Source organism: Scyliorhinus torazame, chromosome 19 (assembly GCF_047496885.1).
Source record: "Scyliorhinus torazame isolate Kashiwa2021f chromosome 19, sScyTor2.1, whole genome shotgun sequence".
NCBI classification, from domain to species: Eukaryota; Metazoa; Chordata; class Chondrichthyes; order Carcharhiniformes; family Scyliorhinidae; genus Scyliorhinus; species Scyliorhinus torazame.
The window spans coordinates 108,081,807-108,108,423 of NC_092725.1; the positions used below are offsets into that span (position 1 = coordinate 108,081,807).

The 26,617-nt window shown below is 50.3% G+C and overlaps 1 protein-coding gene across 10 annotated transcripts in view; it reads right to left on the reverse strand.

Annotated features, from left to right (window-relative positions):
- The window catches only part of LOC140396417 (ubiquitin carboxyl-terminal hydrolase 15-like), a 231,410-nt gene that overhangs the window by 30,044 nt on the left and 174,749 nt on the right, over positions 1-26,617 (reverse strand). For 8 of the 10 annotated variants that reach the window (XM_072485038.1, XM_072485025.1, XM_072485026.1 and 5 more), the window contains 3 exons: positions 17,217-17,495; positions 15,161-15,231; positions 13,295-13,410 (listed from right to left, as the gene is read on the reverse strand). In XM_072485038.1, coding sequence (XP_072341139.1) covers positions 13,295-13,410; positions 15,161-15,231; positions 17,217-17,495 — 466 coding nt within the window. Of the gene's footprint in view, positions 1-13,294; positions 13,411-15,160; positions 15,232-17,216; positions 17,496-26,617 lie in introns of those variants that run through there. The other 2 variants (XM_072485033.1, XM_072485034.1) reach the window with 2 other exon arrangements.

Consider the following 26,617-nt stretch of genomic DNA (forward strand, 5'->3'; position numbering starts at 1 on the left):
ATGCTGGCACATCAGCTTCGTAAGAGGGAGGCAGCGAGGGAGATTGGTGGAGTCAAGGATAGAGGGGGGAATACGGTGCGGATTTCGGTGAGAATAAACAAGGTATTTCGGGACTTCTATGGGGATCTGTACAGGTCTGAGCCCCCAGCAGAGGGGGGGGGGCGGGGGTGCGACAATTCCTGGATCAGCTGAGATTCCCGAGGGTGGAGGAGGAGCAGGTGGCTGGTTTGGGGGCGCCGATTGGGCTGGTTAAAGGATTGCAGGCAGGGAAGGCCCCGGGGCCGGATGGGTTTGTTACAGGAAATACGTGGACCTGCTGGGCCCGTTGCTAGTGAGGACTTTTAATAAGGCGAGGGAGGGGGGGACCTTGCCCCCGACAATGTCCAGGGCTTTGATCTCTTTGATCTTGAAGCGGGACAAGGATCCATTGCAATGTGGGTCGTATAGACCGATCTCGCTCTTCAATGTTGACGCTAAGTTGCTGGCGAAGGTGCTGGCTACGAGAATTGAGGACTGTGTCCTGGGGGTGGTTCTTGAGGACCAGACGGGATTTGTGAAGGGTAGGCGGAGGCTCCTCAATGTGAATATGATGCCCTCAGTGGAGGGGGAAGCGGAGGTAGTGGCAGCTATGGACGCGGAGAAGGCCTTTGGTCGGGTGGAGTGGGAGTATCTTTGGGAAGTGTTGCGGAGGTTTGGGTTCGGGGAGGGGTTCATCAGTTGGGTCAGGCTGCTATATAGAGCCCTGGTGGCGAGTGTGGCTAGTGGAGGAGATGGCGGAGGTCATGCGGATCCTTAGGGAGTTTGGGGACTTTTCGGGGTATGAGTGAGGGAAGAGTGAGCTCTTTGTGGTGCATGGTGCATTCAGGGGATCAGGGAAGGGGGATAGACGAGCTACCGCTGAAGGGGCGGAAAGGAACTTTCGGTACCTAGGGATCCAAGTAGCTAGGAGTTGGGGAGCCCTGCGCAAGCTTAATTTGACGTGGTTGGTGGAGCAGATGGAGGAGGATTTTAAAAGATGGGATATGCTGCCACTCTCACTAGCAGGTAGGGTGCAGTCGGTCAAAATGATGGTCCTCCTGAGGTTTTTCTCTTTGTGTTCCAGTGCCTTCCCATTTTGATCCCCAAGGCCTTTTTCAAACGGGTAAGCAGGAGCATCATGGGATTTGTGTGGACGAATAAGACCCCAAGGGTGAAGAGAGTGTTTCTGGAGCGTAGCAGGGACAGGGGGGGGGGGGGCTGGTGCTGCTGAATTTGTGTGGCTATTATTGGGCAGCCAATGTGGCGATGATCCGTAAAGTGGGTAATGGAGGGAGGGGGCGGCGTGGAATAGGCTAGAGATGGCGTCCTGTGTGGGCACGAGCCTGAGGGCGCTGGTGACGGCACCACTGCCGCTCTCGCCGACAAGGTACACCACGAGTCCGGTGGTGGCGGCGAGATCTGGGGGCAGTGGAGGCGACACAGGGGCGAGGTGGGAGCCTCGGTTTGGTCCCCGATTCGGGAGAACCATCGGTTCGTCCCGGGAAGGATGGATGGGCGGAGCTGGCATCGGGCAGGGATTAGAAGAATGGGGGACCTGTTCTTCGATGGGACGTTTGCGAGCCTGGGGGCGCTGGAGGAGAAGTTTGGCTACCCCCGAGAAACGCTTTCAGGTACATGCAAGTGAGGGCATTTGTGAGGCGGTAGGTGAGGGAATTCCTGCTGCTTCCGGCACGTAGGATTCAGGATAGGGTGATTCCGGATGTATGGGTTGAAGAAGGCAAGGTTTCGGCGATTTACCAGGAGCTGAAGGAAGAGGAGGCGGCCTCGGTGGAGGAGTTAAAGGGCAAGTGGGAGGAGGAGCTTGGGGAGGAGATAGATGCGGGTCTGTGGGCTGAAGCCCTGAGTAGGATTAATTCTTCCTCCTCTTGCACCAGGCTCAGCCTAATACAGTTCAAAGTTACTCACAGAGCGCATATGACCAGGGCGAGGTTGAGTAGGTTCTTTGGGGTGGAGGACAGATGTGGGAGGTGCTCGGGGAGCCCGGCAAACCACGTCCATATGTTCTGGTCGTGCCCGGCGCTAGATGGGTTTTGGAGGGGTTTAGCGAGGACTATGTCCAAGGTGGTGAACGCCCGGGTCAAGCCGATCTGGGGATTAGCATTATTTGGGGCATCGGACGATCCGGGAGTGCAGGAGGCGAAAGAGGCCGGTATTCTGGCCTTTGCGTCCCTGGAAGCCCGGCGGAGGATTTTGCTACTCTGGAAAGATGCGAAGCTCCCTAGTGTGGAAGCTTGGATCAATGACTGGCAGGGTTCATCAAGCTGGAGAGGATAAAGTTTGCCTTGCGAGGGTCTGTGCAGGGGTTCCTCAGGCGGTGTCAACCGTTCCTAGACTATCTTGCAGAGCGTTAGGGGGAGGTCAGCTGCAGCAACCCGGGGCGGGGGGGGGGGGGGGGGGTCTTTTGGGGTGGCGTTTGGGTGAAGGTGTTTTTTTTCCCCTCTTTGTGTTTTTAAATGTTATAGGGGGGGTTATTGTATATGGGGGAAATCCAATGTATAGTTTCTGATTGTTGTCTTCTTGTTTCTTTCTTCTTGTTGGGGGGGGGGGGGGGAGTTTGTTGAAAATTTGTTGAGAAATTTGAATAAAAATATATATATTTTTTAAAAACGTCCAATGGAAGGAGACAAGGATGTACCCCCGACCACCACAACAGACCCTACTAGAGGAGTTACTGGACGCAAACATTCTAGGTAAAGGAAACTGTAGCGACATGTACGAACGACTGATAGAGAGGGCCGACACTGTACTGGACGCGAGGAGGAAGAAATAGGAGGAAGACCTGGGGCTCAAAATAGGAAGGGGCTCTGGAGCAAAGAACTACATAGGGTCAACTCCACCTCCATGTGCGCAAGACTCAACCTAATGCAACTAAAGGTGGTACATAGAGCCCACTTACCAAGAACCCGAATGAGAGGTTCTTCCGGGAGGTGGAAGACAGATGTGAACGGTCCCAAGGAGGCCTGGCCAACCATGCCCATATGTTCTGGTCTTGCCCCAGACTTGCTAGATACTGGACAGCCTTCTTCGAGGCAATGTCCAAAATGGTGGAGATGAAGGTGGAGCCGTGCCGGGGTATCAGACCAGCTAGATTTCTATAGGGGGAGGAGGGGGAGAGAAGACACAGTGCAAGAGGAGGTAGCCAAATACAACAGAAAAGAAAGGGGAGCTGCAGAGAGGGAGGGTAGGGAAAAGGGGGGGGGCAGGAAAGGGGAGCAGGGAAGGGGGGGAAGGGGGTGGGGGAGGAGGGAGAAAGGAAAGACAGGGGGAAAAGAATAATAGAGGGGAGCCAGGAGGGTGGAAAGACGAGGGAACACAAACTGGAAAAGTGCATGGGAAATGACAATGACTATAACGAACACAGCAGGGCAACAGAGAGTAAGAAAGTACAGGAGGAAGGAACGACAGTCGGCTGAAGCCGAGGCAAACACACAACAGCAGCGAAAACCGACCAGGAGAAGCAAGCAACATCAGGGACACCGCCCAGGCGTCCCCCCACCCAGTTTTAATTTGTATTGCTTGTGCTGTATGTATTTTCTTTTTTAAAAAAACAAAAGATAAAAAAGAAAGCTGAAATGCTGCTGGCTTAAATGTACAGTTACTATCAACGCAACTGGGGTCTACGGAATTAATTATTCAATCAAGCTCTCCTGAAATAATTTTAAAATGGTGGTTCGAAAAATGTGGCAAGGGGTTCAGGGGACATCATGAGCTCATTCTAGCTCTGGGTATGTTCTGTAAATCTGATTGCGCAGTACCTGTCTGCTGAGTTATCAGTTGGTGCTTTGTATATGCCAACAAAAGCTCAGGTGAATCACAACCAAAATTAACTGACACAAAAGATGATATCAAATTGGGCCCCTTGAGTGCTTTCAGCCCCCATCATGATTTTGTTTTGACTCTGGCACCTTTAGGATGACAAATTATTTCCATAAACACGAGGTACACAACTCCTGTTTTAACAGGTAGGATTGGAACTCTTCATAGTACAGGAAGATTTGAAATAAATGAAGGAAACGTGCGCAATCCACAAAACCAGAAAAAAGCAAAGAACCCCACAGTCATCCCAAATAAGCCCAGAATTTCTCAAAATGAAGAGTCACAATCAAATCACTAGCCTGTCTTATTATTCAATGTTGCTGCTTACTTCCAGCATCATGTTTTAAAGCAAAAAAAAAAATATTACATCTCAATAGAAAACAGTAATTTTAAAAAAAACCTCGAATGCCAGAACCACTGATATCGATAATGCCCCCCTGCACCATTTCCTCTCTCAATCGTGCCATCCATCCCATGCACAGCATCCTCTGCATCTCAAGGGTCTTCAAACTGCACACAAAGCAAAGCCAGGAGGGTTTTGTGCTACCCACACATTCCTCAAAGAGCCATCGTAGCTGAAAACCTGTTCTTGCTCTCCTTGGCAGCTCCCGTTCCCAAATCACCAACGTAGACCTTACAGCCAGAAGCTCTGGAGTAATAGGACATACGTCAGCTCCGTTGTCTTTCCTTCCGGCCCACTCTGCCTGGTTAAGAATTGTTGCTTGTGTTAATTGGCTAATAGCCATCGCTGTTATAGTGGCACTCGAGCGAGAGCCAAGCCTATGGGAATTGAGGGAGAAAAAAAAGTAGGGCTCGGAGTCTGCCCCACAGCCACGGCGCGTTTGTCCGCTTCGCGCAGCACAAACTGCTGCTGTAGATTTCCAGGAACAGAATTAGGCCACTCGGTCCATCGAGTCTGCTCCGTCATTCAATCATGGCTGATATTTTTCTCATCCCCATTCTCCTGCCTTCTCCCCATAACCACTGATTGATCAAAAACCTCTCTATCTCGATTTTAAAGACACTCCGTGATTTGGACTCCACAGCCTTCTGCGGCAAAGAGTTCCACAGATTCACCGCCCTCTGGCAAGAAATTCCTCCTCATCCCTTTAGTCTGAGATTGTGCCCTCTGCTTCTAGTTTTTCCTCCAAGTGGAAACATCCTCTCCACGTCCACTCTATCCAGGCCACGCAATATCCTGTAAGTTTCACAAAGATCCCCCCTCATCCTTCTAAACTCCGAGTACAGACCCAGAGTCCTCAACCGTTCCTCATACGACAAGCTCTTCATTCCAGGGATTATTCTTGTGAACCTCCTCTGGACCCTTTCCAAGGCCAGCACATCCTTCCTTAGATACGGGGCCCAAAACTGTTCACAATACTCCAAATGGGGTCTGACCAGAGCCTTATATAGCCTCAGAAGTACATACCTGGTCTTGTATTCCAGCCCTCTCGATGTGAATGCTAACATTGCATTTCTCTTCCTAACTGCCAACTGAACCTGCATGTTGACCTTAAGTGAATAGTGAACAAGGACTCCCAAGTCCCTTTGTGCTTCTGATTTCCTTAGTATCTTCCCATTTAGAAAATAGTCTATGCCTCCATTTCTCCTTCCAAAGTGCCTAACCTCACACTTTTCCATTGTATTCCATCTGCCACTTCTTTGAACACTCTCCTAGATTGTCCAAGTCCTTCTGCAGCCCGCCTGCTTCCTCAATACTACCTGCCCCTCTACAGATCTTTGTATCATCTGCAAACTTAGCAACAGTGCCTTCAGTTCCTTTCTCCAGATCATTAATGTATATTGTGAAAAGCTGTGGTCCCAGCACCGACCCCTGAGGTACACCACTAGTCACCGGCTGCCATCCTGAAAATAACCCCTTTATCCACACTCTCGGTCTTCTGCCAGTCAGCTAATCCTCTATCCATGCCAGGATCTTACCCTTAACACCATGGGCTCTTAACTTTTTTAACAGTCTCCTATGCAGCACCTTGTCAAAGGCCTTCTGGAAATCGAAATAAATCACATCCACTGGTTCTCCTTTGTCTAACTTCCTTGTTCCTTCCTCAATAAACTCTCAACAGATTTGTCAGACATGACCTCCCCTTGATGAAGCCGTGCTGGACTTCCGGGTGCGGCGATGACCAGCTGAGTCGCACGTTTCGGCAGCTCCCGGTGAAACGGACTTTTGGGCTCTTGATAGGAGCCCCAACGGCAATTTTGACGGCTAAAAACACTGTGCGGTAAACCAGAAGGGAATCCCCCCTGGATACGGATGAAAAAAGGAGGAGAAAGTGGCCGGATTGCAGTGGATCCTTTAGAACAGCGGCAAGGAAGGCAAGCAAAAACCAAGATGGCGTCGGAAGGTGGCAGTTTAACATGGGGCCCTGAACAACAAGAGTTCTTGAAATGCTGTGTGGAAGAGCTCAAAAAGAAAATGAAGGAAGAGCTGTTGTTCCCGATACTACAGGCGATCGAAGGGCTAAAGGAGGAACAAAAGACCCAGGAGCGGGAGCTTCGGGTCGTGAAGGCAAAGGCAGCCGAGAATGAGGACGGCATACAGGGCCTGGTGGTGAAGACGGAGACGCATGAGGCACATCAGAAACGATGTGTGGAAAGGTTGGAGGCACTGGAGAACAACGCAAGGAGGAACAACCTGAGGATTCTTGGTCTTCCTGAAGGTGCGGAGGGAGCAGACGTCGGGGCATATGTGAGCACGATGCTGCACTCGTTAATGGGAGCGGAGGCCCCGGCGGGTCCGTTGGAGGTGGAGGGAGCATGCCGAGTGATGGCGCGAGGACCGAGAGCAGGAGAAATTCCCAGAGCCATAGTGGTGAGATTCCTCCGTTTTAAGGATAGAGAAATGGGGCGTCATTCTCCGACCCCCCGCCGGGTCGGAGAATGGCCGTTGGCCGCCGTGAATCCCGCCCCCGCCCCCGCCGAAGTCTCCGCTCCCGGAGATTGGGCGGGGGCGGGAATCCAGCCGCGCCGGTTGGCGGGACCCCCCGCTGGATTCTCCGGCCCGGATGGGCCGAAGTCCCGCCCAGAAACTGCCTGTCCCGCCGACGTAAATCAAACCTGGTATTTACCGGCGGGACCAGGCAGCGTGGGCGGGCTCCGGGGTCCTGGGGGGGGGCGCGGGGCGATCTGACCCCGGGGGGTGCCCCCACGGTGGCCTGGCCCGCGATCGGGGCCCACCGATCCGCGGGCGGGCCTGTGCCGTGGGGGCACTCTTTCCCTTCCGCCTCCGCTACGGCCTCCACCATGGCGGAGGCGGAAGAGACTCTCCCCACTGCGCATGCGCGGGAAACTTTCGGCGGCCGCTGACGCTCCCGCGCATGCGCGGGGAAACTGACAGCGGCCGCTGACGCTCCCGCGCATGCGCCGCATTTCCGCGCCAGCTGGCGGGGCAACAAACGCCATTTCCGCCAGCTGGCGGGGCGGAAATCCCTCCGGCGTCGGCCTAGCCCCTCAATGTTGGGGCTAGGCCGCCAAAGATGCGGAGCCTTCCGCACCTTTTTGCCGGCGCGATGCCCGTCTGATTTGCGCCGGCTTTGGCGCCAGTCGGCGGCATCCCGCCGTTGGGGGAGAATTTCGCCCATGGTCCTTAGATGGGCAAAGAAACTCGGAGCAGTAAATGGGAGAACACGGTGATCCGCGTTTATCAAGACTGGAGTGCGGAGGTGGCGCGAAGGAGGGCGAGCTTTAATCGGGCCAAGGCGGTGCTTCATAAAAAGAAGATAAAATTTGGAATGCTGCAACCGGCAAGACTGTGGGTCACATATCGAGGGAGGCACCACTACTTTGAGACGGCAGATGAAGCGTGGACTTTTATTGTGGAAGAAAAACTGGAATGAGCGGGTTATTAAAAAGAACGTTTGAACAAAGTGGTGGGGCGAATGTGGGGGGCGAAGAGGGGGGTTAAAAGGGGGGGAAAGAGGAGTTTTATGTACTAATCCTGCGATGTGGTAACTTTTCTCTCTTCCACCTGTGGTGATGGGGGAGGAGGGGAGGTGGAGGAGATGGGGCGTTGGCCATTGGGGGCGGGGCCAAGGGAGAAGCACGGGCTTGGTTCCCGCGCTATGATAATCATGGCGGGATAGAGAAGCAGGAAGGAGGGGGCATCGCATGGTGCGAGCCGAGGTTACGGGGGGAAGCCGAGGTCGGCCAGAGTTTGCTGAGTTCTGGGAGCAACATGGGGGGAGTAATTACGCTAGCGGGGGATCTAGCGGGGGAGGGGTGGGAGGGGGGAATTACTGGGTTGCTGCTGCTGGGGAGAGGGGGGAGCTGGTATGGGAGGGGATGGGCGGGGGGGCACCGCCTGGGGGAAATACAGCTGCGTGGGAACCGGGTGAGGAGCTGGAAAAAGGGTATGGCTAATCGACAAGGGGGGGGGCCCCCCAACCCTGCTGATCACGTGGAACGTGAGAGGGCTGAACGGGCCGATAAAGAGGGCACGGGTACTCGCACACCTTAAGAAACTTAAGGCAGATGTGGTTATGTTACAGGAAACGCACCTGAAACTGATAGACCAGGTTAGGCTACGCAAAGGATGGGTGGGGCAGGTGATCCACTCGGGGCTAGATGCGAAAAACAGGGGGGTGGCTATATTAGTGGGGAAGCGGGTAATGTTCGAGGCAAAGACTATAGTGGCGGATAACGGGGGCAGATACGTGATGGTGAGTGGCTACAGGGGGAGACGGTGGTTTTGGTAAACGTATATGCCCCGAACTGGGATGATGCCAATTTTATGAGGCGGATGCTAGGACGCATTCCGGACCTAGAGATGGGAAAGCTTATAATGGGGGGAGATTTTAATACGGTGTTGGAACCAGGGCTGGATAGGTCGAAGTCCAGGACTGGAAGGAGGCCGGCAGCAGCCAAGGTACTTAAAGATTTTATGGAGCAGATGGGAGGTGTAGACCCGTGGAGATTTAGCAGACCTAGGAGTAAGGAGTTCTCGTTTTTCTCCTATGTCCATAAAGTCTACTCGCGAATAGACTGTTTTGTGCTGGGAAGGGCGTTGATCCCGAAGGTGAGGGGAACGGAGTATACGGCTATAGCCATTTCAGATCACGCTCCACACTGGGAAGATTTGGAGATAGGGGAGGAAACAGGAGGGCGCCCACCCTGGAGAATGGACATGGGACTAATGGCAGATGAGGGGGTGTGTCTAAGTGTGAGGGGGTGCATTGAAAAGTACTTGGAACTCAATGATAATGGGGAGGTCCAGGTGGGAGTGGTCTGGGAGGCGCTGAAGGCGGTGGTTAGAGGGGAGCTGATATCAATAAGGGCACATAAAGGGAAGCAGGAGAGTAAGGAACGGGAGTGGTTGCTGCAAGAACTTTTGAGGGTGGACAGACAATATGCGGAAGCACCGGAGGAGGGACTGTACAGGGAAAGGCAAAGGCTACATGTAGAATTTGACTTGCTGACTACGGGCACTGCAGAGGCACAATGGAGGAAGGCACAGGGTGTACAGTACGAATATGGGGAGAAGGCGAGCAGGTTGCTGGCACACCAATTGAGGAAAAGGGGAACAGCGAGGGAAATAGGGGGAGTGAGGGATGAGGAAGGAGAGATGGAGTGGGGAGCGGAGAGAGTGAATGGAGTGTTCAAGACATTTTATAAAAGATTATATGAAGCTCAACCCCCGGATGGGAGGAAGAGAATGATGGGCTTCTTGGATCGGCTGGAATTTCCCAAGGTGGAAGAGCAGGAAAGGGTGGGACTGGGAGCACAGATCGAGGTAGAAGAAGTGGTGAAAGGAATTAGGAGCATGCAGGCGGGAAAGGCCCCGGGACCGGATGGATTCCCAGTCGAATTCTATAGAAAATATGTGGACTTGCTCGCCCCGGTATTGACGAGGACCTTCAATGAGGCAAAGGAAAGGGGACAACTGCCCCCGACTATGTCTGAAGCAACGATATCGCTTCTCTTAAAGAAGGAAAAGGACCCGCTACAATGCGGGTCCTATAGACCTATTTCCCTCCTAAATGTAGATGCCAAGATCCTGGCCAAGGTAATGGCAATGAGAATAGAGGAATGTGTCCCGGGGGTGGTCCACGAGGACCAAACTGGGTTTGTGAAGGGGAGACAGCTGAACACGAATATACGGAGGCTGTTAGGGGTAATGATGATGGCCCCACCAGAGGGGGAAACGGAGATAGTAGTGGTGATGGATGCCGAGAAAGCATTTGATAGAGTGGAGTGGGATTATTTGTGGGAGGTGTTGAGATTTGGTTTTGGAGAGGGGTATGTTAGATGGGTGCAGCTGTTGTATAGGGCCCCGATGGCGAGCGTGGTCACGAATGGACGGGGATCTGCATATTTTCGGCTCCATAGAGGGACAAGGCAGGGATGCCCTCTGTCCCCATTATTGTTTGCACTGGCGATTGAGCCCCTGGCGATAGCGTTGAGGGGTTCCAAGAAGTGGAGGGGAGTACTTAGAGGAGGAGAAGAACACCGGGTATCTTTGTATACGGACGATTTGCTACTATACGTGGCAGACCCGGCGGAGGGGATGCCAGAAATAATGCGGATACTTGGGGAGTTTGGGGATTTTTCAGGGTATAAATTGAACATGGGAAAAAGTGAGTTGTTTGTGGTGCATCCAGGGGAGCAGAGTAGAGAAATAGAGGACCTACCGTTGAGGAAGGTAACAAGGGACTTTCGTTACCTGGGGATCCAGATAGCCAAGAATTGGGGCACATTGCATAGGTTAAATTTAACGCGGTTGGTGGAACAAATGGAGGAGGATTTCAAGAGATGGGGTCTGGTATCCCTGTCACTGGCAGGGAGGGTGCAGGCGGTTAAGATGGTGGTCCTCCCGAGGTTCCTCTTTGTGTTTCAGTGCCTCCCGGTGGTGATCACGAAGGCTTTTTAAAAAAAGATTGAAAAGAGCATCATGGGTTTTGTGTGGGCCGGGAAGACCCCGAGAGTGAGGAAGGGATTCTTACAGCGTAGCAGGGATAGGGGGGGGGGGGGGGGGGGGGGGGGGGGCTGGCACTACCGAGCCTAAGTTAGTATTATTGGGCCGCTAATATTTCAATGGTGAGTAAGTGGATGGGAGATTAGAGAGGGCGTCCTGTAGGGGGACTAGACTACAGGCTATGGTGACAGCCCCATTGCCGTTCTCACCGAGGAACTACACCACAAGCCCGGTGGTGGTGGCTACACTGAAGATTTGGGGACAGTGGAGACGGCATAGGGGAAAGACTGGAGCCTTGGGGGGTCCCCGATAAGAAACAACCATAGGTTTGCCCCGGGGGGAATGGATGGGGGATATGGAATGTGGCAAAGAGCAGGAATAACGCAACTGAAAGATCTGTTTGTGGATGGGAAGTTCGCGAGTCTGGGAGCGCTGACCGAGAAATATGGGTTGCCCCAAGGGAATGCATTCAGGTATATGCAACTGAGGGCTTTTGCGAGGCAACAGGTGAGGGAATTCCCGCAGCTCCCGACACAAGAGGTGCAGGACAGAGTGATCTCAAAGACATGGGTGGGGGAATGGTAAGGTGTCAGATATATATAAGGAAATGAGGGACGAAGGGGAGACTATGGTAGATGAACTAAAAGGGAAATGGGAAGAAGAGCTGGGGGAGGAGATCGAGGAGGGGCTGTGGGCAGATGCCCTAAGCAGGGTAAACTCGCCGTCCTCGTGTGCCAGGCTAAGCCTGATTCAGTTTAAGGTATTACACAGGGCGCATATGACTGGAGCACGGCTCAGTAAATTTTTTGGGGTGGAGGATAGGTGTGCGAGGTGCTCGAGAAGCCCAGCGAATCATACCCATATGTTTTGGTCATGCCCGGCACTACAGGGGTTTTGGATGGGGGTGACAAAGGTGCTTTCAAAAGTAGTGGGGGTCCGGGTTGAACCAAGCTGGGGGTTGGCTATATTTGGGGTTGCACAAGAGCCGGGAGTGCAGGAGGCGAGAGAGGCCGATGTTTTGGCCTTTGCGTCCCTAGTAGCCCGGCGCAGGATATTGTTAATGTGGAAAGAAGCCAAGCCCCCGGGGGTGGAGACCTGGATAAATGACATGGCAGGGTTTATAAAGCTAGAGCGGATTAAGTTCGTTCTAAGGGGGTCGGCTCAAGGGTTCACCAGGCGGTGGCAACCGTTCGTCGAATACCTCGCAGAAAGATAGATGGAATGGAAAAAAGAAGGCGGCAGCAGCAGCCCAGGATCGGGGGGGGGGGGGGGGGGGGGGGGGAGGAGGAACCAGAAGGACTCTCAGGGTTGTTGATATATACTGTGTGATATGTATAGGTCGTTGCGACAGATGATTATATATTGGACTGTTAAATTATATTTTTGGAGAGTGTTACTTGTGATAAGGCAGTTGCCAATTAGGGTTAGTTTTCATTTTTGTTATTTATTATTTATTCATTTTTTGTTTATAAAATAGGTCATTGTTCTTTGTGTTGGTATAATATTGTGTAAAGGATGCACAATGTAATGTGTTGGTTGACCAAAAATTTTCAATAAAATATTTATTTTAAAAAAATGAAGCCGTGCTGATTCAGTCCTATTTTATCATGCATAATGGATTCTAAAATCTTACCAATGACCGAAGTCAGGCTAACCAGCCTATAATTTCCCATCTTCTGCCTCCCTCCCTTTTTAAACAGTGGTGTTACATGAGCCACCTTTCAGTCCTCTGGGACCCTTCCTGCCTCCAGTGATTCCTGAAAGATCATCACCAATGCCTCCACAATCTCCTGAGCTAGCTCTTTTAGAACCCTGGGGTGTAGTTCATCCGGTCCAGGTGATTTATCCACCTTCAGACCTTTCAGTTTTCCTAAAACCTTCTCCTTAGTAACGGTCATTGCACTCACCTCTGCCCCATGGTTCTCCTGGAGTTCTGGCATCCACTGGTGCCTTCCACCATGAAGACTGATGCACAGTAACTATTCAGTTCATCTGCCATTTCTTTGTTTCCTAGTATTATTTCTCCAGCCACATTTTCCAGTGGTCCAATGTCTATTTTTGCCTCTCTCTTACCTTTTATATATTGAAAAAAACTCTTCCTATCTTCCTTTATATTACTAGCTAGCTTGCACTCATACTTCATCTTCTCCCCCTTCTGGCTTTTTTAGTTGTCCTCTGCTCGCTTTTAAAGGCTTCCCACTAATCCTCGCCACTTTGTATGGTTTTTCTTTCGCTTTTATGGTGGCCTTGGCTTCCCTCGTCAGCCATGGATGTTTTGTCCTCCCCTTAGCATGTTTCCTCCTCCTTGGGATGAATTTCTGTTGTGCCTCCCGAACAACTCCCCAAAACTCCTGCCATTGCTGTTCCACTGTCTTTCCTGCTGGGCTCCTTTTCCAATCAATTCTATGATGACCTGACAATCATTGTTCATAGAATTTAACAATATCCTTAATCAATTACATTGATTTACAGTTTTAATTCTATCCAAAATAACTTAAAATTACTTACCAGGGGTCCTCTGCACCTAGTTTCTCTTTAGTTGTAAAAAGTTCAATACAGTCTTTTAACTTTACAAACATTTTTTTCTGAGGCCTATATTCCATGCTTTCATGCTTCTCAAAATCCTACATTAAAAAAAACAAGCATCTGTTAATTCAGTTTGCAAAATTATAACAGAAAAGGATTTTGATTATCCACTACAGTATTCTCACTATATACATAGAAAATAGAAGCAGGAGGAGGCCATTCAGCCCTTGGAGCCTGCTCCGCATATATGCTTATGTTTCCTAAATGATTGCTGCAATTTAGGAATTATCAGTGAATTATTTCTGAAAAGTACCAGTGATCTCCCATATCATGCCTCCCATTAAAGTATTATTTTTAAATGAAAAGGATGGACAGTTACATCACAACATGTACCATATATGTTATTTCATGGGATGTGGGTGTCACTGGCATTTGCTGCTCAACACTAATGACCCTTGTTGATTGCTAGGCCATTTGAGGGCAGTTAAGAGTAAATCATGTTGCTGTGGGTCCAGAGTCATATGTTGACCAGGGTAAGGATGGTAAATTTCCTTCCCGAAAGGGCATTCACGAACCAGATGAGTTTTTTTACTATACCATCACTGGGACTGTTTTCACTGAAATGAACTTAAATTCCACCTTGGTGGGATTTGAACCCATGTCCTCAGTGCACTCTGGATTACTAGTCCGGTGACACAACCACTCTGCCACCAACTCCCCACCATTCGCCTGCTACGATGCAAGTTGCTCTAGCAACTTCTATTAATTTAGGGCCTTAAACATCATAAAATGTTCACGAATGTTATAAAGCAAAATTTGAAACTAAGCAACATAAGATCAAATTTGGACAGATCCCAAAAGCTTGGTCAGAGACAGGATTTATGGAGAGAGGCAGAAAGGGATAGGGAAAGAATCTGAAAGAAGCTTTAGGGCCTTAGGCGATTAAGGCATGGTCGCCCATGGTGGTGTGTTTAAAATCAGGAATGCCCCTATGAGGAGCGTAGATACTTCACTGAGTTGTGTGGCTGGAGGAGATTCCAGAGGTAGGGAGGGTCAAGGCCATGGAAAGATTCGAAAACAAAGATGAGAAATCTAAAATTGAGGCATTGCTTTGACCAGGAGCCAATGTAAGTCAATGAATTGTTAAGCAAACACATTGATTGCAGATGGAATGATGATCAATAATTTCAGGATCCAGGTCAATGACGGATTTATTTTGAAAAAATATTATTTTGCATCAGGAACAGTGTGAGACAGCTGATAAGGACAGCTTTCTAAATAACAATTAACCTCATAAAATGGATCTGAATAGGTCACAAAAAAGTAGCTGTTCTTGACATGTAGCTTGCGTGCAACCTTTTCTAAAGTCATTATCTTGAAGATTGGTTCTGACAGAAAAACTTCAATGTGATTTGCATATACAAGAAAAGTTAACTGCGGCCGGCACGTTGGTGCAGTGGTAAGCACTGCTGCCTATGGCGCTGAGGTCCCGGGTTCCATCCTGGACCAGGGTCACTGTCCGTGTGGTGTTTGGACATTTTCCCCTGTCTGCATGGGTCTCACCCCACAACCCAAAGATGTGCAGGGTAGGTGAATTGGCCAAACTAAATTGCCCCTTAATTGGAAAAAAAATAATTGGGTCCTCTAAATTTTTTTTTTTTTTTTTAAAGTTAACTACATTTAAATATGGAACAGTTCTTATTTGAAAAAACATGGATATGAGAGTCATTCTAGGTATCTCTACTTTTAGTCATGCTAATTGTTTTTTACCAAGTTAAAACTTAGACCATTTATCAACTTAGCCAATTGTAACCATCTTTCTTCTTACATGCTTGGTACATATTTTACCTCTGCTGCATTGTCATCAAAGCATCGCTTCTTTATTTCAGGATCCCAGTCTAGTGCCAGATATGTCCGCTCTGCAGATGAGAACAGAAATGCTCTGAAAATCAACTCTTAGACACTACTCGCTTGTAATATAAATGGAAGGTATTTCTTAAGTCAAATCAGCTGAGGTGGCCTCACTTGGTTCAGGCAGCGTGTGACTCAGAAACTGAAATTCTTAGGTTTGAATCCTGGCCGTGCTGGTAGCTTATCTCAGCTTGGCTGCATCTAGGTGCAATTCTTTGATCAAAGCACTTAAAATTTGGACTTTCATCAAATTAGTCGATAAGCACCAAATCATTTATTTGTAGCACGTAGGACTCCACATATACAGATTTAGGCAGTGGCAAATTAGCAGGCTACGGTCAATCTAATAACTCAGATGTAGCTCTTAAAGCAACATGTCACCTTGCAAGTAATATTCATTTCAATTTTAGACAGTCGTCATTTATTTAATCTTGAAAGCTCTTCCATGCTCAACCGTTGGGCGCTTTGTTAATAATCACAGAATCCCTACAGGAGGCAGCGATCTGACCCATCATGTCTGCACCGACCCTCTGAAGTGCACCCTACCTAGGCCCACTCCCCAACCTATCCCCATAACTTAGTAACCCCACCTAACCTTTTGGACACTAAGGGGCAATTTAACATGGCCAATCCAACTAACCTGCACATCTTTTGGACTTTAGGAGGAATTCCCGGAGGAAACCCACGCAGATACGGGGAGAACGTGCAAACTCCACAGACAGTCACCCAAGGCCGGAACTTAACCCGGGTCCCTGGCACCGTGAGGCAGCAGTGCTAACCACTGTGGCACCGTACCACCCCAATAATGGGGAATCCATTTCATTGTACATCTATTTCTTCAAATTAGGTTTAAACATCAGTCAATAAATTTGAATTTAGCATTTATTGCTATAAAGTGATTACTTGACATGTACCATGTACAATTACACCTGTCCAAAACATATATGAAGATGGCGAATCAGAAACCTTTGTTAGGGATAAGAGGCTTCTCAAAGAGCGCACTCTGCAAGGATATCGACATTGCCAATGTGAAAGGCATTTTCCAAAAACATGTGATTTTTATGTTAATGGTTTAACCCAGAGAAGCTCTTCACATGCATGAGTTAGATGCTGAAACTAGCTCTTAGACGCAAAGCAGGCAAAGGTACATTTTCCAGTTCACAATTTCATTGTGCCAATTCATTCATGAGAGCAAGTGGTCCTCCAATTAAAACCAATTTGATTCCAACATTCTTTCATGGCCTTTTTGGTGCAGATAGCATCACAACAGTGAAATTAGTTCAGGCAGACAACCCTGTTCAGTAATCTTTCAGTCTAACCCAAATTAGGTTGTGATCATGGATAAGTGAGTGAGTCACAGGTTTGATTTCTGGCGCTCAGGAAAGTTCCCCACAGAATCCCATGGCATGGGAAGGATAAAAACAACAGTATTCGGCAACTCCTGATCGCAGTTCAGTGGGCTTTGCTAGAAACTGGCTGTGATGTTGCAGCCACTGTTTAATATGATTGAAACATTAAAAATGGCTATTTAGGCCAAGCATTAGATGGCTAATGGCTCAGTGGAACATGATCTATCAAAAAAAAATCAACTTGGATATAAACAGAAATGAATTTCTATACATTCATCACACTTCCTGCTGCCCTTCTAAATTACATTGCATTACAAATCTTACTGCAGCTGCTGGAGCTAGGGTGGGGGAATGTAAGATGGTTTGCTTCACAAATATCTCAGTGCTGCGGTCAATGCCGCTACAGAGCATAGCAGAGGCAGGCATTGCTAGGGTGCAATTCTTCCTGACTTCATGCTTCTCCAACTACGGATCTCATTGACAATTGTCACAAGCAAGGAGGCTCCCGGGTAACAGCCAGCTGAGCTGAGAGATTTCAAGCAGTGCGCAGGCTTAATGCAGTTTTATCACTGACAGCAACAACCAACTGAGCTTCCAGGCGTTATATTGATTCAAAGAGGAAGAGTTTCAACGATAATACTTACCATCAAGTCTGATTTGTCTGCTATCTTCAAATCGAATTTGCCTGTCATCCTTGACATAATTGATATCTGTATTTCCCAAATTATTGAACTGGAACGTAAAGAGCTGTTTCTTTTGTCCCTGGAACAGCTGGCCTTTACAAGGGTCTTCAGTGCAGATGCCATTTTCAGAATCCTCATTATCTCCCCCAACAGAGTCCTCTGATTGACTGTTCTCATTCTCAGAAGGAAGTTCTTGATCCTGACTAGACTCATCGTCTTGCTCATCTGTCTCCATTTCACCTGCTCAGAGGAAGAATTGATTGCAAACATGACCACCAGTCACCAAGCTTTCATTGCAATGATCTGCCTTTTGCTTAAGAGCTTTATGTCGAATCACCCCTCACCGCAGATAAGCTATGACGTATTGTATTGCACAGTGGACCTCTCGACTATCAATGTTGAAGAAAAAGCCACACTTTGCGGAGGTGAAATTTAAAAAGGCTCCGAAATTTTAAAAATCCTTTTTCCCCTAAGGTGCGTTTTAAACGAAATAGAGATGGCGGTGAAGGTATTGAAGGTGGTAGAATTTTCCATTGCTGAATTCAGAAACAGCAAGGTTAGATCAGCAACCTGGGGGATTGCAATATTCCTCACTGTTCTGACTATCAACAATTAATTTTCACAAAAGCTCCATTATAGTCTGCTCAGGAGTTTAACCAATATGATTAACCCCCATTTAGACAAATTACTTAGCTTGTTCCAACATTTTTTTTAAAACAGTGCAAGTCAGTTCAGTTAAATATCACGGATGCAAATTAGTATAATAAGGTAATGGTTTTGAGGAAATTAATGGGATTGAAAGCGAACAAATCTCCAGGGCCTGATAATCTTCATCCCAGAGCATTTAAGGAAGTGGCCCTAGAAATAGTAGATCCATTGGTGATAGGTTTACAAAATTCTTTGGGCCCTGGAATGGTTATTACAGATTGGAGGGTAGCGATCGTAACCCCGCTATTCAAAAAGGGAGGTAGAGAGAATGCATGGAACAAGAGACCAGTGAGACTAACGTCGGTAATAGGGAAGTTGTTGGAGTCAACTATCAAGGATTTCATAGCACAGCATTTGGAAAGCAGTAGTGCAATCAGTCAGCAAAGATTTACAAAAGGAAAATCATGCTTGCAAAATCTACTAAAACTCTTTGAAAATGTAACGTACACTGCTGCCTCACGGCGCCGAGGTCCCAGGTTCGATCCCGGCTCTGGGTCACTGACCGTGTGGGGTTTGCACATTCTCCCAATATTTGCGTGGGTTTCGCCCCCACAACCCAAATATGTGCAGTGTAGGTGGATTGGCCACGTTAAATTGCCCCTTAATTGGGGAAACAAATGAATTGGGTACTCTAAATTTAAAAAAAAAAAGAAAAAAAAGAAAATGTAATGTAGAGGTGGCCAGGGAGAACCGGTAAATATGGTTTAGTTAAGACTTTCAGATGGCTTTTGATATGGTTTCACATAGCAGATTAATATGTAAAGTTAAAGTGCATGGGATTACGCGCTTGAGATGGATAGAAAGCTGGTATGCAGACAGGAAGCAAAAAGTTGGAATAAATGGGTCTTTTACTGATTGGCAGGCAGTGACTAGTGGGGTACCGTAGGGATCTGTGCTAGGACCCCAACTGTTCACATTATATATTAATGATTTGGACGAGGTAACTAAATGTATTATCTCCAAATTTGCAGATGATACAAAGTTGGGTGATCTGTGAGGAGGATGCTGAGATACTTCAGTGTGATTTTGACAGGCTGAGAGAGGTGGATACTCAGCGAGATCTTGGTGTCCTTGTACATCAGTCGCTGAAGGTAAGTGCGCAGGTACAGCAGGCTTAAGGCAAATGATATATTCATAGGGCAGCACGGTAGCACAGTGGTTAGCACTGTTGCTTCACAGCTCCAGGGTCCCAGGTTCGATTCCCAGCTTGGGTCCCTGTGTGTGTGGAGTCTGCTCGTTTTCCGTGTGTCTGCGTGGGTTTCCTCCGGGTGTTCCGGTTTCCTCCCACAAGTCCCGAAAGACGTGCTGTCAGATAATTTGGACATTCTGAATTCTCCCTGTGTACCCGCACATGCGTTGGAATGTGGCCTAGGGGATTTTCACAGTAACTTCATTGCAGTGTTAATGAAGTCTACAGGTGACAATAAAGATTATTATTATTAGCGAGAGGCTTTGAGAATAGTAACAGAGAGGTTTTACTGCAATTGTATAGGACATTGGTGAGGCGTATTGTGTATATTTTATAATGTCCTTATCTGAGGAAAGATGTTCTTGCTATGGAGAGAGGCTGATTCCTGGGATGGCGGGACTGCCATATGAGGAGAGACTAAATTGGTTAGGATTATTTCATTGGGGTTTAGAAGAGTAAGAAGCGATTTCATAGAAACTTACAAAATTCTAACAGGATTAGACAGGGTATATTCAGAAAGAATGTTCCCAATGGTGGGGGAGTCCAGAACTCGGGGTCATAGTTCAAGGATAAAGGGTAAACCTTTTAGGACTGAGGCGAGGAGAAATTTCATCACCCAAAGAGTGGTGAGTCTGTGAAATTCGCTGCCACAGAACGAATTGATGCCAAAATGTTATGTAATTTCAAGAAGGAATTAGAGACAGCTCTTTGGGCTATAGGGATCAATGGGTATGGGCAGGAAGGCAGGATCTAGGTATTGAAGATGATTAGCTATGATCAATGAATGGCGGAGCAGGCTTGAAGGGTCAAACGGCCTTCTCCTGCTCTAATTTATATATGTCTATGACATAGCCAAGTCAAATCATAAACCTTCATCTCACAATTTGTCAGATGCTAATAAACATTTTCCCCCTCTCTAGATGGAAAGGGGGAACTCATTTGATATAAAGTTCTTCAGTGGCCATTTGTAGGAAGCTTGATACATGGAAGTCGATTAGAAATCTGTGGTTCATTCGGGTAAATTTGTTCTTTTTAAAGTACACGTTGTTGGAACTTCTAAATGAAAGCTAATAAAATGATTTTCTGATAGTGCACTAAAAAAAACTAAATGAAAGGATGTGTTATCCATTCGTCACTCTTTTTAAAGATAAAGTTAATCATAATCTGTTGTAAAGATTTTTGTTTAAACATGGGGCACCAGTGATATCAGGTAGAGGCAGCATACAAAGGTAAATAATATAACTACTATGTGAGGTGCTGAATTAACCTACACAATGCAATAATGTGACTACCTAATGTGTATCTCGCGATATTATTCAGCTTCTAGACACAGGCTGTTGAAATACACTAAACAAAAATATTGCTTTTTAGAATGCACACAAAATACAATGCGAGGGAGAGAGAGTAACACCGATGCTATCTTACCACGTATAAAGAAACAAGAGCAGATAAATCAATTTAAATTCCTTTGCTTTCAATTTATTTGATGTGTTTAATTCATTCTAAATGCTTACAGGTGTAATTCATATAAAACCAAACCATTTCAGTGTCTCCTGGAAACACCTCACTCATTAATGAACTATTACTTGTATAGATAAAGTAAAAATAGTCTGACCAACGTCTCCATTTGATTTTAATTATCCAGATATAGGCAGCATCCAGGATTGGAAATGCTTTTAAGTTCCTACAAGATGCTGTCGAGGAATATTTATCATTGATGAGTACATAGATTTCCAATCCCACCGAGGTTGTTAAAAATAGGAGGGGAGAGGGTATGCCAAAGGGGAGGGTGCGCCACAGGGGGGAGGGTGCGCCACAGGGGGGAGGGTGCGCCACAGGGGGGAGGGTGCGCCACAGGGGGGAGGGTGCGCCACAGGGGGGAGGGTGCGCCACAGGGGGGAGGGTGCGCCACAGGGGGGAGGGTGCGCCACAGGGGGGAGGGTGCGCCACAGGGGGGAGGGTGCGCCACAGGGGGGAGGGTGCGCCACAGGGGGAGGGTGCGCCACAGGGGGGAGGGTGCGCCACAGGGGGGAGGGTGCGCCACAGGGGGGAGGGTGCGCCACAGGGGGGAGGGTGCGCCACAGGGGGGAGGGTGCGCCACAGGGGGGAGGGTGCGCCACAGGGGGGAGGGTGCGCCACAGGGGGGAGGGTGCGCCACAGGGGGGAGGGTGCGCCACAGTGGGGAGGGTGCGCCACAGGGGGGAGGGTGCGCCACAGGGGGGAGGGTGCGCCACAGGGGGAGGGTGCGCCACAGGGGGGAGGGTGCGCCACAGGGGGGAGGGTGCGCCACAGGGGGGAGGGTGCGCCACAGGGGGGAGGGTGCGCCACAGGGGGGAGGGTGCGCCACAGGGGGGAGGGTGCGCCACAGGGGGGAGGGTGCGCCACAGGGGGGACGGTGCGCCAAAGGGGGGAGGGTGCGCCATAGGGGGGAGGGTGCGCCACAGGGGGGAGGGTGCGCCACAGAGGGGAGGGTGCGCCACAGCGGGGTGGGTGCGCCACAACAGGGAGGGTGCGCCACAACGGAGAGATGCGCCACAGGTGGAGGGGGTGCCACACACAGGGGGTGGGGGCACCACAGGGGGAGGGGGCGCCAAAGGGGGAGGGGGCGCCAAAGGGGGAGGGGGTGCCAAAGGGGGAGGGGGCGCCAAAGGGGAAGGGAGCGCCAAAGGGGAAGGGTGCGCCAAAGGGGAAGGGTGCGCCAAAGGGGGAGGGTGTGCCAAAGGGGGAGGGTGCGCCAAAGGGGGGGGGGGGCGCAAAAGGGGGGGGGGGGGCGCCAAAGGGCGGGGGCGCCAAAGGAGGATGGGGCGCCAAAGGGGGAGGGGGCGCCAAAGGGGGAGGGGGTGCCAAAGGGGGAGGGGGCGCCAAAGGGGGAGGGGGCGCCAAAGGGGGAGGGGGCGCCAAAGGGGGAGGGGGCGCCAAAGGGGGAGGGCCGCCAAAGGGGGAGGGGGCGCCAAAGGGGGAGGGGGCGCCAAAGGGGGAGGGGGCGCCAAAGGGGGAGGGGGCGCCAAAGGGGGAGGGGGCGCCAAAGGGGGAGGGGGCGCCAAAGGGGGAGGGGGCGCCAAAGGGGGAGGGGGCGCCAAAGGGGGAGGGGGCGCCAAAGGGGGAGGGGGCGCCAAAGGGGTGGGGGCGCCAAAGGGGGAGGGGGCGCCAAAGGGGGAGGGGGCGCCAAAGGGGGAGGGGGCGCCAAAGGGGGAGGGGGCGCCAAAGGGGGAGGGGGCGCCAAAGGGGGAGGGGGCGCCAAAGGGGGAGGGGGTGCCAAAGGGGGAGGGTGCGCCAAAGGGGGAGGGTGCGCAAAAGAGGGAGGGTACGCAAAAGGGGTTTGGATGAAACTGGTGAACTTAAGAGGTCTCTTCGGTTCTTCCCTCACCACGATAGTCAATTCAGGAACAAGAAGTTATCCGATTGGAAAGGAAACAGGTGTAAATAGTCTTGGACTGGTGTCCATTTAAGGGACAGAATAAAGTAGAACCGTGGCAGTGGAAGCTTTGGTTGCTCTCAGAGTTAAAGTCAGGATCACTCACTTCCATAGTTTTGAGTATAAATTACCTGCTGAAATAATATTTAGTCAATGTTGTTTTTAAGTTTGTTAGTTACATAAAAGTCTTAAAACATGTGATATTTCAATCATTCACTGGAAATTCAGATTTCTTTAAAAAAGTTAGCGGTTTCTATGGGGACAGATACAACCTGCTCAGGGAGCTAACATAAGCTCACGCACCAAAAATCTTCAAGGTGCACTGTAAAGTTCTATGGTTTGGAACTGAAGCAGAGAACTTAACCGGTAATAAAGTATCCCAGCAATTACCAAAGAAACTTAACATATTTCCATCTGTGCGGAAACTAATGAGATGAAACTCTGTACGTACAACTCGGAAATAAATAGCAAAATGGCACAGCCCTGTTCTCAAGCCCCCATCATGAACTTGAAACTTTACTCAGAATGAACCAAAACAAGATTCATTCATCTTTTTTTTTTTAAATGTGTTTATTCAAATTTTCAAACAAAATTTTTAACAAAACCCCCCCCCCATAACAAAAAGAAAGAAACGCAAACACAACAGTCAAACATTATACAAAACTTTTACATTGGGTTTCCTCATATACAGTAACCCCTCCATATGACACTCAAAGGTACCCGTAGGGAAGACCCCCGCCCACTCGAATTCCCCCCCCCCCCCCGACAGAGACCCCCCTCCCCCTCCCACCCTTGGGTTGCTGCTGACCTCCTCCTAATGCTCCGCGAGATAGTCTAGGAACGGTTGCCACCGCCTGAAGAACCCCTGCACAGACCCTCGTAAGGTAAACTTTATCCTCTCCAGCTTAATGAACCCTGCCATGTCATTTATCCAGGCTTCCACACTGGGGGGCTTCACGTCCTTCCATAATAGCAAGATCCTCCGCCGGGCTACCAGGGACGCAAAGGCCAGGATACCGGCCTCTTTCGCCTCCTGCACTCCCGGCTCGTCTGTTACCCCAAATAGTGCCAACCCCCAACTCGGCTTGACCTGGACTTTCACCACCTTGGACATAGTCCTCGCGAAACCCCTCCAAAACCCATCCAATGCCGGGCACGACCAGAACATGTGGACATGATTCGCCGGGCTTCCCGAGCACCTCCCACATCTATCCTCCACCCCAAAGAACCTACTCAACCTCGCCCCTGTCATATGCGCTCTGTGAATAACCTTGAATTGTATTAGGCTGAGCCTGGCGAAAGAGGAGAAAGAATTAACCCTACTCAGGGCATCAGCCCACAGACCCTCACCTATCTCCTCCCCAAGCTCCTCCTCCCACTTGCCCTCTAACTCCTCTACCGAGGCCTCCTCCTCTTCTTTCAGCTCCTGGTAGATCGCCGAAACCCTGCCTTCTCCAACCCATACACCCAAAATCACCCTGAGTCCCCTGTGCCAGGAGCAGCAGGAATTCCCTCACCTGCCGCCTCGCAAACGCCCTCACTTGCATATCCCTGAAAGCATTTCCCGGGAGCAACCCAAACTTCTACTCCAGCGCCCCCAGGCTCGCAAACGTCCCATCTATAAACAGGTCCCCCATTCTTCTAATCCCTGCCCGATGCCAGCTCCAAAATCCCCATCCATCCTTCCCGAGACGAACCGATGGTTCTCCCGAATCGGGGACCAAACCGAGGCTCCCACCTCACCCCTGTGTTGTCTCCACTGCCGCCAGATCTTCAACGTCGCCGCCACCACCGGACACGTGGTGTACCTTGTCGGCGAGAGCGGCAGCGGTGCCGTCGCCAGCGCCCTCAGGCTCGTGCCCACAGGACGCCATCTCTAACCTCTTCCACGCCACCTCCTCTCCCTCCATTACCCACTTACGGATCATCGCCACATTGGCTGCCCAATAATAGTCGCACAAATTCGGCAGTGCCAGCCCTCCCCTGTCCCGACTACACTCCAGAAACACCCTCTTTACCCTCGGGGTCTTATTTGCCCACACGAAACCCATGATACTCCTACCTACCCGCTTGAAAAAGGCCTTGGGAATCATAATGGGAAGGCACTGGAACACAAAGAGAAACATCGGGAGGACCATCGTTTTAATCGACTGCACCCTGCCCGCTAGCGAGAGTGGCAACACATCCCATCTTTTGAAATCCTCCTCCATCTGCTCCACCAACCGCGTCAAATTGAGTTTGTGCAGGGCCCCCCAACTCCCAGCCGAAGTATCGAAAGCTCCTTTCCGCCCACTTCAACGGCAGGTCATCTATCTCCCTTCCCTGGTTCCCTGGATACACCACAAAGAGCTCACTTTTCTCTACATTAAGCTTATACACCGAGAAGTCCCCAAACTCCCTTAAGATCCGCATGACCACCGCCATCCCCTCCACTGGATCTGTCACATACAGCAACAGGTCGTCAGCATACAGCGACACCCGATGTTCCTCTCCCCCTCGGACCAGTCTCCTCCATTTCCTGGACTCCCTTAGTGCCATGGCCAGAGGCTCAACTGCCAATGCAAACAGCAGGGGGAACAGGGGGCACCCCTGCCTCGTCCCTCGGTACAGCCAAAAGTACTCCGACCTCCGCCGATTCGTAGCCACACTCGCCACCGGGGCTCTATATAGCAATCTGACCCAGCTGATGAACCCCTCCCCGAGTCCAAACCTCCGCAACACTTCCCAAAGATACTCCCACTCCACCCGGTCGAAGGCCTTCTCCGCGTCCATAGCTGCCACTACCTCCGCTTCTCCCTCCACCGAGGGCATCATAATCACATTGAGGAGCCTCCGCACATTAGTGTTTAGCTGCCTGCCCTTTACAAATCCCGTCTGGTCCTCATGAATCACCCCCGGGACACAGTCCTCAATTCTCGTAGCCAGCACTTTTGACAGCAACTGAGCATCCACATTGAGGAGCGAGATCGGTCTATACGACCCCACACTGCAGTGGGTCCTTGTCCTGCTTCAGGATCAGAGAGATCAGCACCGCGGACAGTGTCAGGGGCAAGGCCCCCCCCTCCCTTGCCTTATTGAAAGTCCTCACTAGCAACGGGCATAGCAGGTCCACGTATTTCCTGTAAAACTCGACCGGGAACCCATCTGGCCCCGGGGCCTTCCCCGCCTGCATCCTTTAACCAGCTCCTCCAGCCCAATTGGCGCCCCTAAACCAGCCACCTCCTGCTCCTCCACCCTCGGGAACCTCAGCTGATCCAAAAATCGTCGCATCCCCTCTTCCCCCGCTGGGGGCTCAGATCTGTACAGATCCCCATAGAAGTCCCTAAATACCTCGTTTATCCTCACCGCACTCCGCACCGTATTTCCCCCGCTATCCTTAACTCCACCTATCTCCCTCCCTGCCTCCCTCTTACGAAGCTGGTGTGCCAGCATCCGACTCGCCTTCTCCCCATACTCATACGTCGCCCCCTGCGCTTTCCTCCACTGTGCCACTGCTTTCTCTGTGGTCAACAGGTCGAACTCCGTCTGGAGGTTCCGCCGCTCCCCGAGTAGTCCCTCCTCGGGGGCCTCTGCATATCTTCTGTCCACCCTTAAGATCTCCCCCACCAGCCTCTTCCTCTCCCTGCCCTCTCTCTTCTCCCTGTGGGCCCTGATGGAGATTAACTCTCCCCTGACCATCGCCTTCAGCGCCTCCCAGACTACCCCCACCTGCACCTCACCGTTGTCGTTGGCCACCAAATATCTTTCAATGCACCGTTATACTCCGTTCCCTCCACTTTCGGGATTAGCGCCCTACTCAAAATTTAAAAATCTATCCGGGAGTAGGCTCTATGGACGTGGGAAAAGAATGAAAATTCCCTGGCCTGGGGCCTGACAAACCTCCATGGATCCACTCCCCCCATCTGGTCCATAGACCCCCTGAGCACCTTGGCCGCAGCCGGCCTCTTACCCATCCTGGACCTAGAGCGATCCAGTGCTGGGTCCAGCACCGTGTTGAAATCCCCCCCCCCATTATCAAGCTTCCTACCTCCTGGTCTGGAATCCGACCCA